The 14,610-nt window shown below is 42.9% G+C and overlaps 1 protein-coding gene across 1 annotated transcript in view; it reads right to left on the bottom strand.

The window, feature by feature from the left end:
• The window catches only part of ple (tyrosine hydroxylase ple), a 96,178-nt gene that overhangs the window by 4,224 nt on the left and 77,344 nt on the right, over positions 1-14,610 (bottom strand). The window contains exons 2-8 of the mRNA XM_080283260.1: positions 12,704-12,815; positions 10,994-11,127; positions 10,111-10,294; positions 8,204-8,360; positions 6,917-7,113; positions 5,620-5,755; positions 1,452-1,578 (exon numbers count right to left, since the gene is read on the bottom strand). Coding sequence (XP_080139386.1) covers positions 1,452-1,578; positions 5,620-5,755; positions 6,917-7,113; positions 8,204-8,360; positions 10,111-10,294; positions 10,994-11,127; positions 12,704-12,815 — 1,047 coding nt within the window. The remainder of the gene's footprint in view (positions 1-1,451; positions 1,579-5,619; positions 5,756-6,916; positions 7,114-8,203; positions 8,361-10,110; positions 10,295-10,993; positions 11,128-12,703; positions 12,816-14,610) is intronic.

Below are 14,610 nucleotides of genomic sequence, written 5' to 3'. Positions count from 1 at the left end.
ATACACCCACATACTGAAAATGTGTTCATTTTGAGGATTCAGCAAGTCTGCAAGTTCCTCTATGACTGCATTCTCTCAATAAACAGTTTTAATATGTGGGTAACTTTAATCCATAAATACCCTTACATACATACATACCTATAATTATATACTTCTTAGTTTCATCTTAGCCTAAAAGTTCTTGATCTCATCCTCTCATAGTGTCTTGCAGCACTTTTTGACAGTATCTTGGGCACTGCTCTGCATGTTTCTCTTTTGCATTATCCCTTACGGAACTACTACTTCACACAGACACACCGATCCCGTGCACTAACTCTCACAATTACCTTTCAGTTTAACTTAGTCTCGCACACTTTACGTATTATATTCAGTCTCACGTACTCAGCTACTGTCACACTTTCTCTCTTATGCATTATTCATGTCCATAACATCTCGAGCTGCATTTCTGAGCGAAAACTGTTTAATTTCCCTGTCGCCTTTGTATTGGGTAACTCCTGTCGCAGACGAAGTCAGGAGTCTCTGTCATAACAGCTGGGGCTTAAATACTTGACTGCAGCAGTGTCCTATAACCTTTAACATAATTGTCTTTCAAACGGCTGATCCAATATAGACAAAAATTGGCACAAACGATGACTGTGTGTCCGGGAAGAAGTGATATGATTTGGGGAAGATCGATCAAAGGTCAAGGATTAAGGATTAAGCTGAGAGTGCAATGTTATTTGTTGAATGCCTGATCCAAGCTAGATCAAAATGCGGACCTACACTGTGTGTGGGGATGGGAAGAAGTGACTCGATTTTGATGCAGATCGATCAAGGTCAAGGTCACGGATCAACCTCAAAGTGTGTTTTCAGAGCATCCTTTCTAGTTTGCTTGTATTTAACTGCAGACTTGGAGAAGTAGCCATCTAGTGGGAACAGATATAAACAAAATTATGGGTTTCTAAAATTGTTGCGTTTCTCGCATGCATCTGGTGGGAACTAAGCCCGCAAGAGTGTTCAGTGCTGAACACACACACATGCAAGTTTTTGCTGTCCACACAATATTTAAAAAAAAAAAAAAAAAAAAAAGGATTTAAAAACTTACCCCTTGGAATGCAATATTCCTTTTATTTTAACTTGTCCCCGATTTTCTCCCCTTTGCTACTTATTTCACGTAGTTCTGACATAAAACGACAATACTGCGGCTTTATATCCTTTCCATAGCATTTCTTCGTGACTAGCATCATAACCCAATGCTAATCTGTTGTTGCAGCTCGTCCAACATTGAAAAATGGCCATTTTGTCCCGGTTGCAATAAAAGTGTAGCATCGCACAAACTGAAGGTGCTGTTTCCAAGTTAAATTATGAAGATTTTATTCACACAAAGGGTTTAATATTAAGAAAAACAAACGACAGAAACTATATGCGGATTAAATAAGTGACACAAGAGAAAACCTATCCCCTTCTCTCACCGTGGCGAATTTCTCAATCTCTTCGTCGGATGCCCCCAGCGAGGCGAGACCCAGCTCCTGCGAGAACTGAGCGAAGGTGGGCTCGGCCAGCAGCGGCGCGTGGCCCAGCAGCTCGTGAATGGCGTCACTGTGGGGAAAGAACACACTTTAGAGGTGTATTTTGGCGGTAGTGCCGTCAGTGAAGCTATGGCATTGCCCTGACGAAATCCCAGACTATCTGACATAAAATAATTGGATTACATCCCAAACCCTCCCAGAAGGCAAAGTTCATGCTGCACTGTTATCCTCTGGCAGCGAGTCCCATCCCGCTGATAGCTTTGCACAGACTTCCCCTGTACCAAAAAAAGGCTTTTCTTGTTTCAAAGCCGTAATTCTCGGAGGCTTAGGAGGCTTCATACCACCTCCCTCTTAGCGATGTATGGGTTGGTCCGTCAATAGCGCTCCAATAGAAACTCACTTGGCGATATCGTCTATGCTGTGGTGACGGCTCAGCCTGCTGGTGTGGGCACTGGAGCGGCAGAGGGAGTAGGAAATAAAAAAATGATACTGGGGAAACATTGATAACACTGACTGAGCCGTCCCCGCAACACACGAGGAGCTGTCAGAGTGCAAGATGAACGTTATAAGTGGATCACCCAGTACATTACACTTCAACATACCCTCCCATGCTATTTTTGTCATTTTAACATACATATAGTTCGCGTCAGCAACATACAACTAAGCAAGAAGGTGTGATGTACAGAGTAAATCACTAAGGAAAGGTATTACGAAACTCCCAAAGACATTCCGAATACGACTCTGAATCCCAGCACTTACTTGATAACCTACACCAGACTGTACAACAACTCTATCACTATTTTCTGTTTCGCTTACTGTACCCTTTTGATCAATCCTCATCTCTTCCTACTGACCACCCTATAAAAAAAAAAAAAAAAAAAAAAAGCGCCAGCCGACACCAGAGACGATGTATGCAACAGGTTCTATTTTTACATTATTTTTCCGCTTAAGTTGTTTATAGCATTGCTTACTATATTTATGACTTCAATGATATAGCAAACAAATACTTGTCAACCAGACTAGTCAACACTGAATTCAAAAATATGAAAACAAAACTATCTATGATAAGTTACGTTGTACGGAGATTTGCTTATCTTGGAAGCTGCTGAAGAGAATCGATAAATAAGAACTCAAGTGAACAATTAAAAAAAAAAAAAAAGATTTTTATTTAGTGCTTGCAGTTACCTGCGTTCATGAAATTCCTTCCACAAGCAACACAAAGCAACTTCATTAACTTACACTCACACTCATATGTTATACACATATAATGCTTTGTTGTTTACCGACAGCGAATGAGATCTCAGCAATAGTAATCACAATCTCAGGCTCATCGGAGAGTGAATCCAGTAAACTGCAGGGTGAAGCTGCCTATCTACGGCAGTCCAGCATCTTCCTTTTAGGGGACAGGGAGGGGAATGAGGGATGTTTGTATAACCATAAAGCTCCAACGCCTAGTCGTATCGGTACCAACACGTGAAGACGTCCCTCGCCGGCACCAGTGAACGGGATATCGGCAGACTGCCAATCTGGTTCAGAGTACAGTATTATGACAGTGAGTGATCAAGAACGAGAGGAAATACTGATGAAAATTAAGTGATGGTTGTTGGAAGAGAAAGCGATTATCAAGGTGATGTGCTGGTGAATGAAAAGATTTGAAGAGGTGGAAGAGTTTCAGTGCCTCGGTGCATGAACAGATAAGAAAGATAACCGTGTAAAGGAAATGGGGAGTGGAATGGCACAGGGAAGGTAAATGGTCGGTGCCAAGAAGGCCTTGATACGAAGCAGAGGACTGACTATGGAGATTACAAGAGCAATGCATGACCGTATCTTAGTGTCTCCGTTAACGTATGGATGTGGGACTGGTGTGGCAGGAATATGAAAAGGCAAGAGTGATAACAATGAAAATGGGACTGTTAATGAGTTGCCTATGCGGATAGGATAGGAAAGATGGATCTTCGCGAAAAATGTGAGGCAGAGAAATCGTTTTTTCAGGGTATGGTAGTGGTAGGTGGGGGAGCTCACTGTCACGGGGTTTTTATAATATCACGGTAATTTTGATATAAATGGTTAAATATTATTTAATTTGATAATAATATTCAATAATATTGAAGAGCAGAGACAATGATTGTCTTGCTACATCAAGCAACGATTACTTTACGCTGACTTGCTAAGATTCTCAAGAACGAGAATTTATAAACTTTCTCAACAGTACACAGCAGAGACTAATTACTCACAATTGCTGAATTACTGTACTGTTAGCCTCTGGAGAAAGTTACATCACCCCTGACAATAAATAACTAATACTAACATCAGGTTCTTGCCGATGCTTAACTCCCAGATGGCACAACGGATATTAAGTTAAAACAACAAGACTGGTCTAAGTACCAGTTATGAAAGCAAACGTTTATGCAAGCTAGGAGCTATATGGAAAATAAGCTTAATTATGGAAAAATGAAACAAGATTTTTACTTTACATTAAGCTCGAGAAAGGAACTGTTAAATTTATTTACAAAAAATAAATTTAACGTTACATTTCAAATCAATGAGACGCACTCACTCTCACACGAGCTAAATACTTACGTCTAGAAAAAAAAAACACCTTAATTAAACTCTTATAACTAGGAAATACACAAAAGAAATACTATAGTCGATGAATGCTGCGTATCACCAGATGGGTGGGAAGACTGGACTAACTGTGAAGTGGAGTTTGGGTACTAGCTGACCTCTCACACTGCGGCACAGGACCTTCCTCCGTCACAACAAACTCAAGACTGACAAAGTCGTGGGAACAAAGCGGAGCACTCGGCCGCATTTTTTTAACGGTCGAATGAGCAGGGGCGAACAATAAAAAACAATAGTATCGCTCAGTACAGCACTTAGTGACGTGCATTAAATCAGTCACTCTTTGAAAACGGTGACGAATTATTTGAAAAGTATACTCCGAAATGGAGGGAGAAACGGTTAGCTGAGCGATACACAGTGAGTTTTCCACTAATAGTTCGTGGCTTCTCACAAAAAGGAAATGTCGCGAATTGATTCGTGACACTCACCATCCACTCACTTGATGTAGTACTGCTCTCAGGTGTCTGTGCTTTCCTCTCCTCCATCCTTCTTTCCTTCCATCCTCTTCAGTCTTTCTTCCCTTCATTCTTTCCTCGTCCTTCTGCCTGCGGGTGACTTTACGCTCCCTCTTCTGTCTATCTTTCCTCTTTCTTTCTGCCTGTGGGTGACTATACATTGAGTGACAAGGCAAATGGTTTCCTGTTCACCAAGAAACCATTTAGTACGCTGGGTGGTAACCATATAACCAAATTATGGCACCTGGTGGTTTAGTGGGTAATTACGTCGCTCCAATCGGATTGAGCCGGTGAAGGTTTGTATCCAAGGGGCAGTTGGGGTTTATTGCTCACGTATTGCTACTCAGGGATGAGTGAGGCTGGTCACTCTCATCTTAAATGCCAGGACCAACTTGCCTAGCCCCGGGATCCTACACTCCTCATGGGGCAACGTAGGATTGGATGATGGATGGATGGATGGATGAGAGTGTGCTTAGACTGTACTGTCATATATAAAGGAGATGAAGATACGGTAGTGAAAAATGAGTGAATCTGATGGTGGGAGGTGTTGTGGGATGCTATGAAGAGGAAACCGTTGTGTGGGCGTTGAGGAAACTAAGTAAAGGAAAAAGAATCGAATAAATTGATGAAGTGGTAAAGAGTGTACTAGGTGAAAGCAAAGAGAAGCACCAATACAGGGGAGTGGTGACAAGTGTACCGGATGAGGGTAGAGAGAGAGGCGCCAGTACCGTGAGCGGTGATGGGTGTACTGGGTGAGGGTAGAGAGAGGCACCAGTACAGGGGAGTGGTGATGGGTGTACTGGGTGAGGGTAGAGAGAGGCGCCAGTACCGTGAGCGGTGATGGGTGTACTGGGTGAGGGTAGAGAGAGGCGCCAGTACCGTGAGCGGTGATGGGTGTACTGGGTGAGGGTAGAGAGAGGCACCAGTACAGGGGAGTGGTGATGGGTGTACTGGGTGAGGGCAAAGAGAAGCACCAATACAAGGGAGTGGTGATTAGTGTACGGGTGAGAGTAGAGAGGCAGTAGCACACTCACGGTTCGGGGGAGTGGTGGGGTGAGGAGTGGTGGCGGATGTACTGGGTGCACTGGAAAACTCGATAGGCCAGGGAGGCGAGGAAGTCCCGAGCGGTAAGTAGACCGGCGGCAGGACGAAGGGAGAAGCCGGTACGTCCTGCGGGGAACATGTGGTGCTGTCTTACTGAACACATGATATAATTAACAAATATTGAACAATGCCTGCCTCTGTTGTGCGTCTTCCATCCATCGAGCTATTAAAACCACAAAATCTTGTCATTAGTATGGCGGAATTAGCCCTTTGATCTTAACAAGGAATGCTGTCCTCTATGTTGAACCAAATCGTCTCAGGGTAGCAAGAAATTAATTTTAAATGACGTCGTCACAATGAACGGGTTAATGAAGCTACTCTCTAACCATTTTAGCATGAGAGGTCTCCCTGAAGCTAATTATACATCTGTCGGGAGCAAGGATTTAAAAAAATAAGAGGTGCTATAGCAATCAATGCTTGGGACCAGCCAGTCCAAGAAATTATTACAATGGCTGGGCCGCTGACAGAGCTGTCCCAATGGCGGAAGTTACCCATGCAGTCCAGATACTAACGGGCAGTATATGGCTCGTATTCTATGTAACTTTGTAAATTTAATAATACCTTTTCTTAGCCTATTTGTTTTGCCTAATGCACCTCAATATTTTCCTTTATGTTACAGAGACAGACTCTGTCAATATCATAACAGAATGCAATATAATGTTAGGTGTAATATGCCACCTAAATTACACATCTGCATCATTCAAGACAGTTCTGGTGTAGAGCCACTCAGTCCTTTCGAGGTATCCATTAAATATTTGAGTACATATTAGAAATGGCCACGATGACTCTCCCAGTATCTTCATTTAACTAACAACCCCTTTTTATTTTACACTGTATGTGTAATCACTGATGAAGGTGAACCAGCAATTGGTGTAATGTTTTGTGATACCGTGTTATCTCAACTATAGGCCAACTTACTTGAGAAAAACGAATCATATAGGACTATGTTAAGATACAAAGGCTCTTGAGCAATCTTTGATGGGATTAACGCCTGTTCTGACTTACACTTTGAGAAGAGAAAATCTGGGAGATGCAAAATTCCTAAGCTTCGGACATGTTTCAGTTCTCGTCAGACGAATGTCCTCTAATTTAATTCAAACTTTTGCCGACCTGAGATGAGACATTAAATCTATCCATACAGAACAGTTATTCATCTCTCCTGACTTTCACTTCCCTTCTCCACCAGACTTCTTCCTACCCCACCAGAAGTCTTTTTGCATCACTTACTCATCATAAACCTGGACACATCCTCAAGCTGTGGTATGTTGTCAGGTGAATATCCACACTCCTTCTTGAGAATCTGCCACACGTTACGGTACTGGCGGCATGCGTGTGTGGGTATGAGGCGCTCCAGCTCCCTGAACACGGCGCCCCACGTAGCGATCTCCTCAGGACGATACTCCACACGGGGGATGGCCTCACCGCTGTGGATGTACGGGCATAACAGAAATGGCTATGGAATGGAAAAGTACTAGGTACACGACTAAACAGGTATCATCATCATCCTATTCCTCATTCCTAACTAAAAATATGGTAATCTTCACAACTTAATAACTGCAATTATAAGACCTAAATCCATACTCAAAATAAATATTGTATGATAAAAACTAATACATAAATTGGCAAAAAGTATTACGCAAAAATTAAATGGATATGAACATATTAGGCCGTGACTACATACAATTCTTTTAAATTATTGTATAGAGAGCTAAAATATTACTCAGAATTAACACAACATGATAAAAGGGATAAATTGATATTGTAAAAAATACAAAGCGATTTAAACAGAGGAAGGGAAGCCACTACTGAGTTGAACAAAACTGTCCCGTCTTACTCATAAAAAAATAGTTAGGATGTTTTGCGTTGTGAGTTAAGGTAGAAACAGGGGAGTTGAAAGAGAGAGAGAGAGAGAGAGAGAGAGAGAGAGAGAGAGAGAGAGAGAGAGAGAGAGAGAGAGAGAGAGAGAGAGAGAGAAATTTCAAAGTAGTTACTGTTTACATCAATAAATCAGAAAGAGCATCATTTGCTTAATTACCTCCGCCAAGGAGGTTACGTTTTACCCCGCGTTGGTTTGTTGATTTGTCAGTTTGTTTGTTTGTCTGTCTGTTCGCAGGATTAATCAAAAGGTTGCAAACGGATTTTAAAGAAATGTTGTGGAAGGGTGGGCCATGGGCCAAGGAACAAAATATTAAATTTTGGGCCGGATCCGGATCCGGATCCTTTTTAATGGCAATAGCACTGGCCGAGGTATGCGCTCTCTGAGCGCTTTCTAGTTAAAACATACACACACACACACACACTGTTACCTTTAAGTATGGCATTCTTATTAGTCCTGGCTCACAATTCTAGCGTTCCTTTATTTTAGGTTCTTGTCTGATATTCCCGTTAGCTATGACGTCCAAAATGTGTGTGTGTGTGTGTGTGTGTGTGTGTGTGTGGTGTGTGTGTGTGTGTGTGTGTGTGTGTGTGTGTGTGTGTGTGTGTGTGTGTGTGTGTGTGCACTTTAGCACTCACTACTTAAAGGTGAAAGCGATGTCTGCGATCTGCTTCCTTCTGGCGCGGTACTCCTGGTCTGCGAATCCCGGGTGGTCCATGTCAAGGTCAGGTTCGTACTTGGTCATAAGGTGGTTGCACATGTCCAGCTCGCTGATGTGGCGGGGGAACCAAGGCTCTGGGGAAGAAGTGGTAGGCGCCTGGGTAATACAAATATACTATTCCAGAAAAGGCCATGATGACAAAAATTCTATAATATTTATATACCAACAACACTTCGGTGAGTATGATGACAAAGAAAATTTGTACAAAGAATATCGTGGTGACAAAGAATGCAAAAAAGTCAAAGAGATGTGGCAACAATGAATGTGCATGTACTGCTATCGTAACTAGAAAAGACCTACACTTGCTGCCAGACCTTTGGGGAAAAGTCTGACGCAAATCTTTGTAAACCAAAAAGACAATTCGTACGAGTAAAATAAATTTGATAACACTCTACGGGAAAGAAATGCGCAATGAAAAGGGCATCAAAAGAACCCTAAAAGAGGGAGGCTCTGAGAATCATCTACGGAAGTTCTGGGAAGATCCTTGTAACGGTCCTGGAGCCTCAAGGGGAGCTGCAAGGGGCTAATTTCAAACAGGTGTCTCAGTAATTCAGTAACAAAGAAGATTCTAGTCGTCCGGGCCTTGAGAGAGTTCGGTAAAAAATAAATATATGATAACAAAGAAAACACAAAGACTGCTATGGTGACACCGACAAAAAATGTTATGGTGACTCAGTTAAACCCGAGTGGAGACTGTTATGATCCCCTCTCTCACGCCACAACTTGTCTATGATCTTTGGCACCTCCTTCATCGTGGTATCTGCCTTGTCCTAAGCGTCATCTTGTCTTCACCGTATTTACGAGAAATTAAGATCAAATGAAGATGTGGAGACTAGAAGGTGTAATGAAGTGTTGAGGTGACCTAAACTACAGTTAGAAAAGATTTTTTTTTTTTTAATGCGAGGAAGAAGGAACCAAATGTTTCAAGAGTGTATGTGTGTGTGTGTGTGTGTGTGTGTGTGTGTGTGTGTGTGTGTGTGTGTAGAGTGTACAGAATGCTATTAACTCTTCAGTGCTTAGTAGTATGCCGATAGTGGCAACCCCAGGCTCATCCGAAAGTAATCACTGGACTGCAAGCAAAGTTGCCGTACTTCTGCAGTCCACCATCCTTCTTTCGGGGGATAGGAAGGGAACCGAGGGACGTTATATAACCCAGGCAGCTCCACCACCCGGTCATATCGGCTCCACCAAAGGACGGCATCCCTCTCCAGCCCTTGAGTGTATAGCAGTAAAGCTGAAAAATCAATGATGTAGACTAGCACGACTGGGTAAATCGAGGTACGATGAGTAGTTTATACGGGTATATATTAGTATGGTGAGGGTGGAAACCTACCACTTGTACCACTACCCAATCCCTGCCAAACGATCACCTGCCAACTCTTAAACTCGGGTTGGATAACAGTCACCCATGGCCACATATGGCTATTTCGCAATATGTGACCAACTCAGTTAAAGTGGTGTGTTAATAACTGGATTTGGAAATCGTTTGAGTCCGGAAGCAAAGTTATCTAGAAAAAAATGTATATACAGTATTTTATCGATTTCTGACGTTGTGATGAAAGCATAGCTGAATATGAGTATTATAAGAATTCTAAAACACAGCTGAGTATATAGCAAATTTTTCTGCTTTCTGTGACGACGAAGTATTGTAATTGCAAATGAGTTTAATGTCTTTAGTTCTTGGAGTGTATGCGCTATAAGCTATATTTAACCCCTCTAGTTCGGAAAATCTTTCCTGCACTAAATTGAATTATCCGGGGGAATCAGTACAAAACAAATACATCATCAGACTAAAGGCGTTAATAAATCTTGCTCCACGGCAACCTTTGATAGAAGAATGGTGTTCAGAGAGGAGGTTGACTGATGCAATGGCTGCACTCTGACGGAGGCTCTTAAGAAGTGTGATTAGCGGCTCCCTGGTGATGTCCACCTTGAAGAGCACGTCAAAGCTGACGCCTTTACGAGGGGCGGGGCGGGTCTCCACGTGCACCACAGTGCCCTTGAAGTTCTAGGGGATTGGAGAGGAGCACTTGTTAGATTAAGCTAGGTTTACTTGTGCTAATAGAATATATATAAATATACAGTAGATAGATAGACAGATAGACAGACAGGTAGATAGGTACAGATCTATCTATCTATCTATTGCCAGACGCCTCAATCCCGTTTGGGGTGGCCACAAACAAATCGCCTCCAAGTCGCCCTGTCCCCCGCCATTTCACTCCCCTGCTCCCAACTCACACCCCCCTCTCTCATATACCTCTCCACTCCATCCCTCCATCTCATCCTCGGCCTCCCCCTCCCTCTTCCCCCCTCCACCTCACTCACATACACTCTCTTCGTCTGTATACCTATCTCATTTATCAATCTATGTCTATATATAATAATAAATAGATAGATAGTTATGCAGATAGATAGATAGGTACATAAATAGATAAATAGATAGATAGATAACCAATCCTTCCCTTCCCCATCAGGAGCGTAGAGGTCCAAGACTAGGTTACTTAGTGTAGAGTGGTGTTGCATGAACAATGAATCCTAAACACCCCTCGGAAGCAAACCTTTACGGATCACATTCTATTGGACAGCCTTATCCAACTAGATCATCAGGAGTTCACTTGGTTACATGCTTACAAACGAACGTCCTGGGATGTGCACTGTAGCTGTAGGATATGGGAAAAGTATATCTCCCTCACCCGCCTCTCCTTACCTCAATCGTCTTGATGATCCTGGGGAGGGCGGCAATCCCATCCAGTAGCCCCAGCACGAGGGCCACCTGCTGGGGCACATCAGGCTCACCGGGACTTTGGGCAAGGAACACCTCCTCCTCACTCACCTCGCCGTCTGAGAGCGGGGAGGGGGGAATTATGGGGTGAAGGAAAAGGATGAGTAATTTAGAGGGTAAATGAATGGAGGTAAATTAAGGGGCAAAAAAAAAAAAAAAAGTGAAGGGGTCGTAGGAAAGAACACAATAAAAAGGGAGGAAAGACTATCAGCGAAATACAAGGTGAACAGTAAAAATGAAGAGGGGACAAAGAAGGGAGGGAGGCAAAATATACGAGTGGGGAACTAAAACAAAAGATGGAAAGGCAGGGCGACAAGTGGAAGACAAAAGCTACAGGTGTCCCACAGCATCTAGCTACCTGAATAACCAACTCTGACACTACCACTGTTGATAGTTATCATTAAAAAAGAAAAAAAATGTGTCCACATGGTCAGTGGAAACAGATTTCAACCTAAGTCAACGAGGGAACACTCCTACCTGGTGGCAGCAAGAATAAAATAGTTAAGATTATGATCATCAGAACATATAGCCACCATTTAACTTAAGGTACTCTTCCCCCCACGATATGCATGCACACATACACACGCACAAGGCCATAGGCCTGCCTTTGGTGGGTGGCGGAAGGAGGCACTAAATTGTTTGATTTAAAAAAGAAATACAATTTTGAGAGGAAGATAACAAAATGAAAAGATTAATCAAGCAGAAAAGCCTGTACTAACGCTGTACTGGATAGTACGATTCATAATTTTCAGTTTATAAATACCGGGTATTATTTATAACACTCTCGCAATGATAACATAACCTATCGTTTTCTTTTTCTTCTTTTTTTTTTTGGTGGCTGGCAACCCATCTGGCGCCTCATGAGTGCCAGTTTGCCTGCGCCGTCGTCGGTTGTCCACTCATTACAGTACTCTTTCGTCATGTGTCGGAACTAGACAGTAGATATAGACAGCGCGTAAATGCAGTCATATTAATGTCTGTCTTGTATTTAATAGGATTTTCCCTCACTTGCTTGGTTCCTTACGAGCTTATTTATCTTTCTTACTGGATTCAGTAAGATAATCTACAACAAAGTTTTTGACGAAGTCATTGCTTAATTTCGTGTAGCCCACAGAAATGCTGACAAGTGCGTCTATTTATTGTAGAGAATAAATTCTAGTGGCTTTTATGTGATTGTTATTGTGTGTTATTTCTGTAAGTTTGAAGTAGGCTATATGTTAATTTCACTGCATATGATTTTTGGTTATGAGATTTTAGCTAGACCTTTTCTTCAGTACTATTCTAATTTTTTCACGCTAACTTATCTGGATTAGTTGTTGTTTTTTAATTAATTTCAGTACTAGAACCTCTGGTTGGTTATCATCTTATTACAGTATTGAATTATTACATCATCATCAACATCTTAACAATCCCATATCTATTGATGTGCTTTATTATTTACACAAATTTAGTTGACATAATAATTCGCGGTGAGAGTGGGGATATAGGGAGTTGAGGAGTAGTAGCGATGGGATCCGTATAGGGAGGAAACACCAGGTTCAGTTACTGTCATGTGCGCCATCAAGGCCAACTACGACCCTGCACACCCACATAAACACGCTCTCTCTCTCTCTCTCTCTCTCTCTCTCAGCTCACCGCATGACAGCCTCTGCGCCTCCTCCAGCCACGTCTGCTGCTTCTGCTTGTTGATGGTCGACTCGAACTTGGCGTCGTCCACCAGGGAGCGTCGACGGGCAGGGTACCCATTCTAAGGAGAAAAAGGAGAGATTAGATTCCATGCTTCAGAGAGAGAGAGAGAGAGGGAGAGAGTGATTAGCTTCCATTTCAGTATTTTTAGATTAGACTGATGCGTGTATGATTGTGCCTCATTTCACCGTGCATATACTGTACAGTAGTTCCATTACTTTCATTTTCCTAGCTGTTGATCGTACCCAAGTCTTGCTTCAGGCGAGAAAAGTTCAGGATACTAATTGACATAAAGAGTTTACGTTCCATTTCAGCGTTTTTAGACTAGAGTGATTTTAGGAATGACTGTGGCTCATTTTAAGTACCTTGCTATTGATGGCACTCCCACTTTCATTCTTTCTCAGTCTTAAATCCTTCCTCACACACCATCAGTATAAAGGAAAGAAGTTAATGTTGTTGATGATGTTCATGATGATGATGATTACGATGGTGATGATGATGGTAATGGCTTTATATATTTTTTGCTTTATTCTTATGTCTCTTTGTTTATTTCTTCCCTCTCTTTAATACTTTACATATTTCAGCTCTTCGTTTTCATTAGTTCCTCACGTTTATTCTTCTTTATAGTTTTCATGCCTCTATTTGCGTTTCAGTGTTTATTTTTTTCTTGTCTTTATTTATCCTTACCCAGCAGTCTTCCATTCGCAAAATATCTTCTTCTCCTCTCCCTTCCTCCTTCCCGCCCCCCACCTCTCTCTCTCTCTCTCTCTCTCTTTCTCCCAGCACGGTGAGAGAGGAGTCAATCAGTCGCCTCTTCTGCCCTCATTACCTCCAATTACCCCAATATTCATTAAGACTCCTCGCTTCGTTACCCGCACCACCTCAGCGGGGGTAGGGGAGAGGGGGTAGAAGGGAGGAGGAGGGAAAAGGGAAGCAAGGAATGAAAGTAAGAAAGAAGGGGGAGAGGGAGATGGAGGAGTGAGGGGAGGGGAGGCGTTGTGAGGGAGGGGAGAGGATTGAGGGAAATGGAAGAGGCTGGATTATGAGACAGGGAAGAGTTTGAGAGGGACGGGAGAGAAGAAGGCTGTTAGAGAAAGGGAAGAGGGTGAGGGAGGGGGAATTGTTGTAGGGGAGGGGGGGGGGCCTGAAAGGCTCGAGAGGAGAGGAGGGAGTGGTTGTGGGAGGGGAGAGAATGTATGAGAGGGGGAGAGAAGTTGTCAAGGTGGGGAAGGAGAGTGGTTATGGAGGAGGGGGAAGGGAGGAGTTCTGGGAGTGGAAGAAGGGACGAATTTTCAGGGAAAGGGAGGGAAGTGGTTGTGGAGGAAAGGGAGACAGACAGGAGTGGTTTTGGGGAGGGGAACAGCACGATAAAAAAGAACTTTAAGAATATGATGTAGCAAAGATTATAAGGCATGATGGACAAGAAGAGCGTGCGTAAAGAGAGAGGAAGAGGGAAACGAAGCATGAGGGAGGAGGGGAAAGGAAATGGGGGACCAGGAGGGAAGAGCAGAGGAGTGGGAGGACAGAAAATGAAAGAGGGAAGCATGGGGGTGGAAGAGAAAATGGAGAAGGAAAAAGGCGGGAGGACGTGGAGATAGATGAGAAGAGAGGAGGAGGAGGAGGAGGAGGAGGGGCAGGAGAAGGAGGAGGAGGGAAGAGATGAAATGAGGGAAGCAGGGAAGAGAAGCATAAGGAAGGAAAGTGGATGAGAGAGAGGTGAGAGGAAAGGGAAAGAAATGACATGAAGTGTGGCGGGATATACAAAAATGGCGCCGTAGTTTCTGGGTATAGTAGAAAGAAGAATGGAAAAAAAATGAAATGTAGTCAAAGTAAACAAAAAGAAAAAGAAAATTAAA

Source organism: Coenobita brevimanus, chromosome 97 (genome assembly GCF_032717465.1).
Source record: "Coenobita brevimanus isolate Jiangsu-jjx chromosome 97, ASM3271746v2, whole genome shotgun sequence".
NCBI classification, from domain to species: domain Eukaryota; kingdom Metazoa; phylum Arthropoda; class Malacostraca; order Decapoda; family Coenobitidae; genus Coenobita; species Coenobita brevimanus.
Note: the sequence above shows the minus strand (reverse complement) of the source record. Positions and strands in the feature narration are given on the sequence as shown.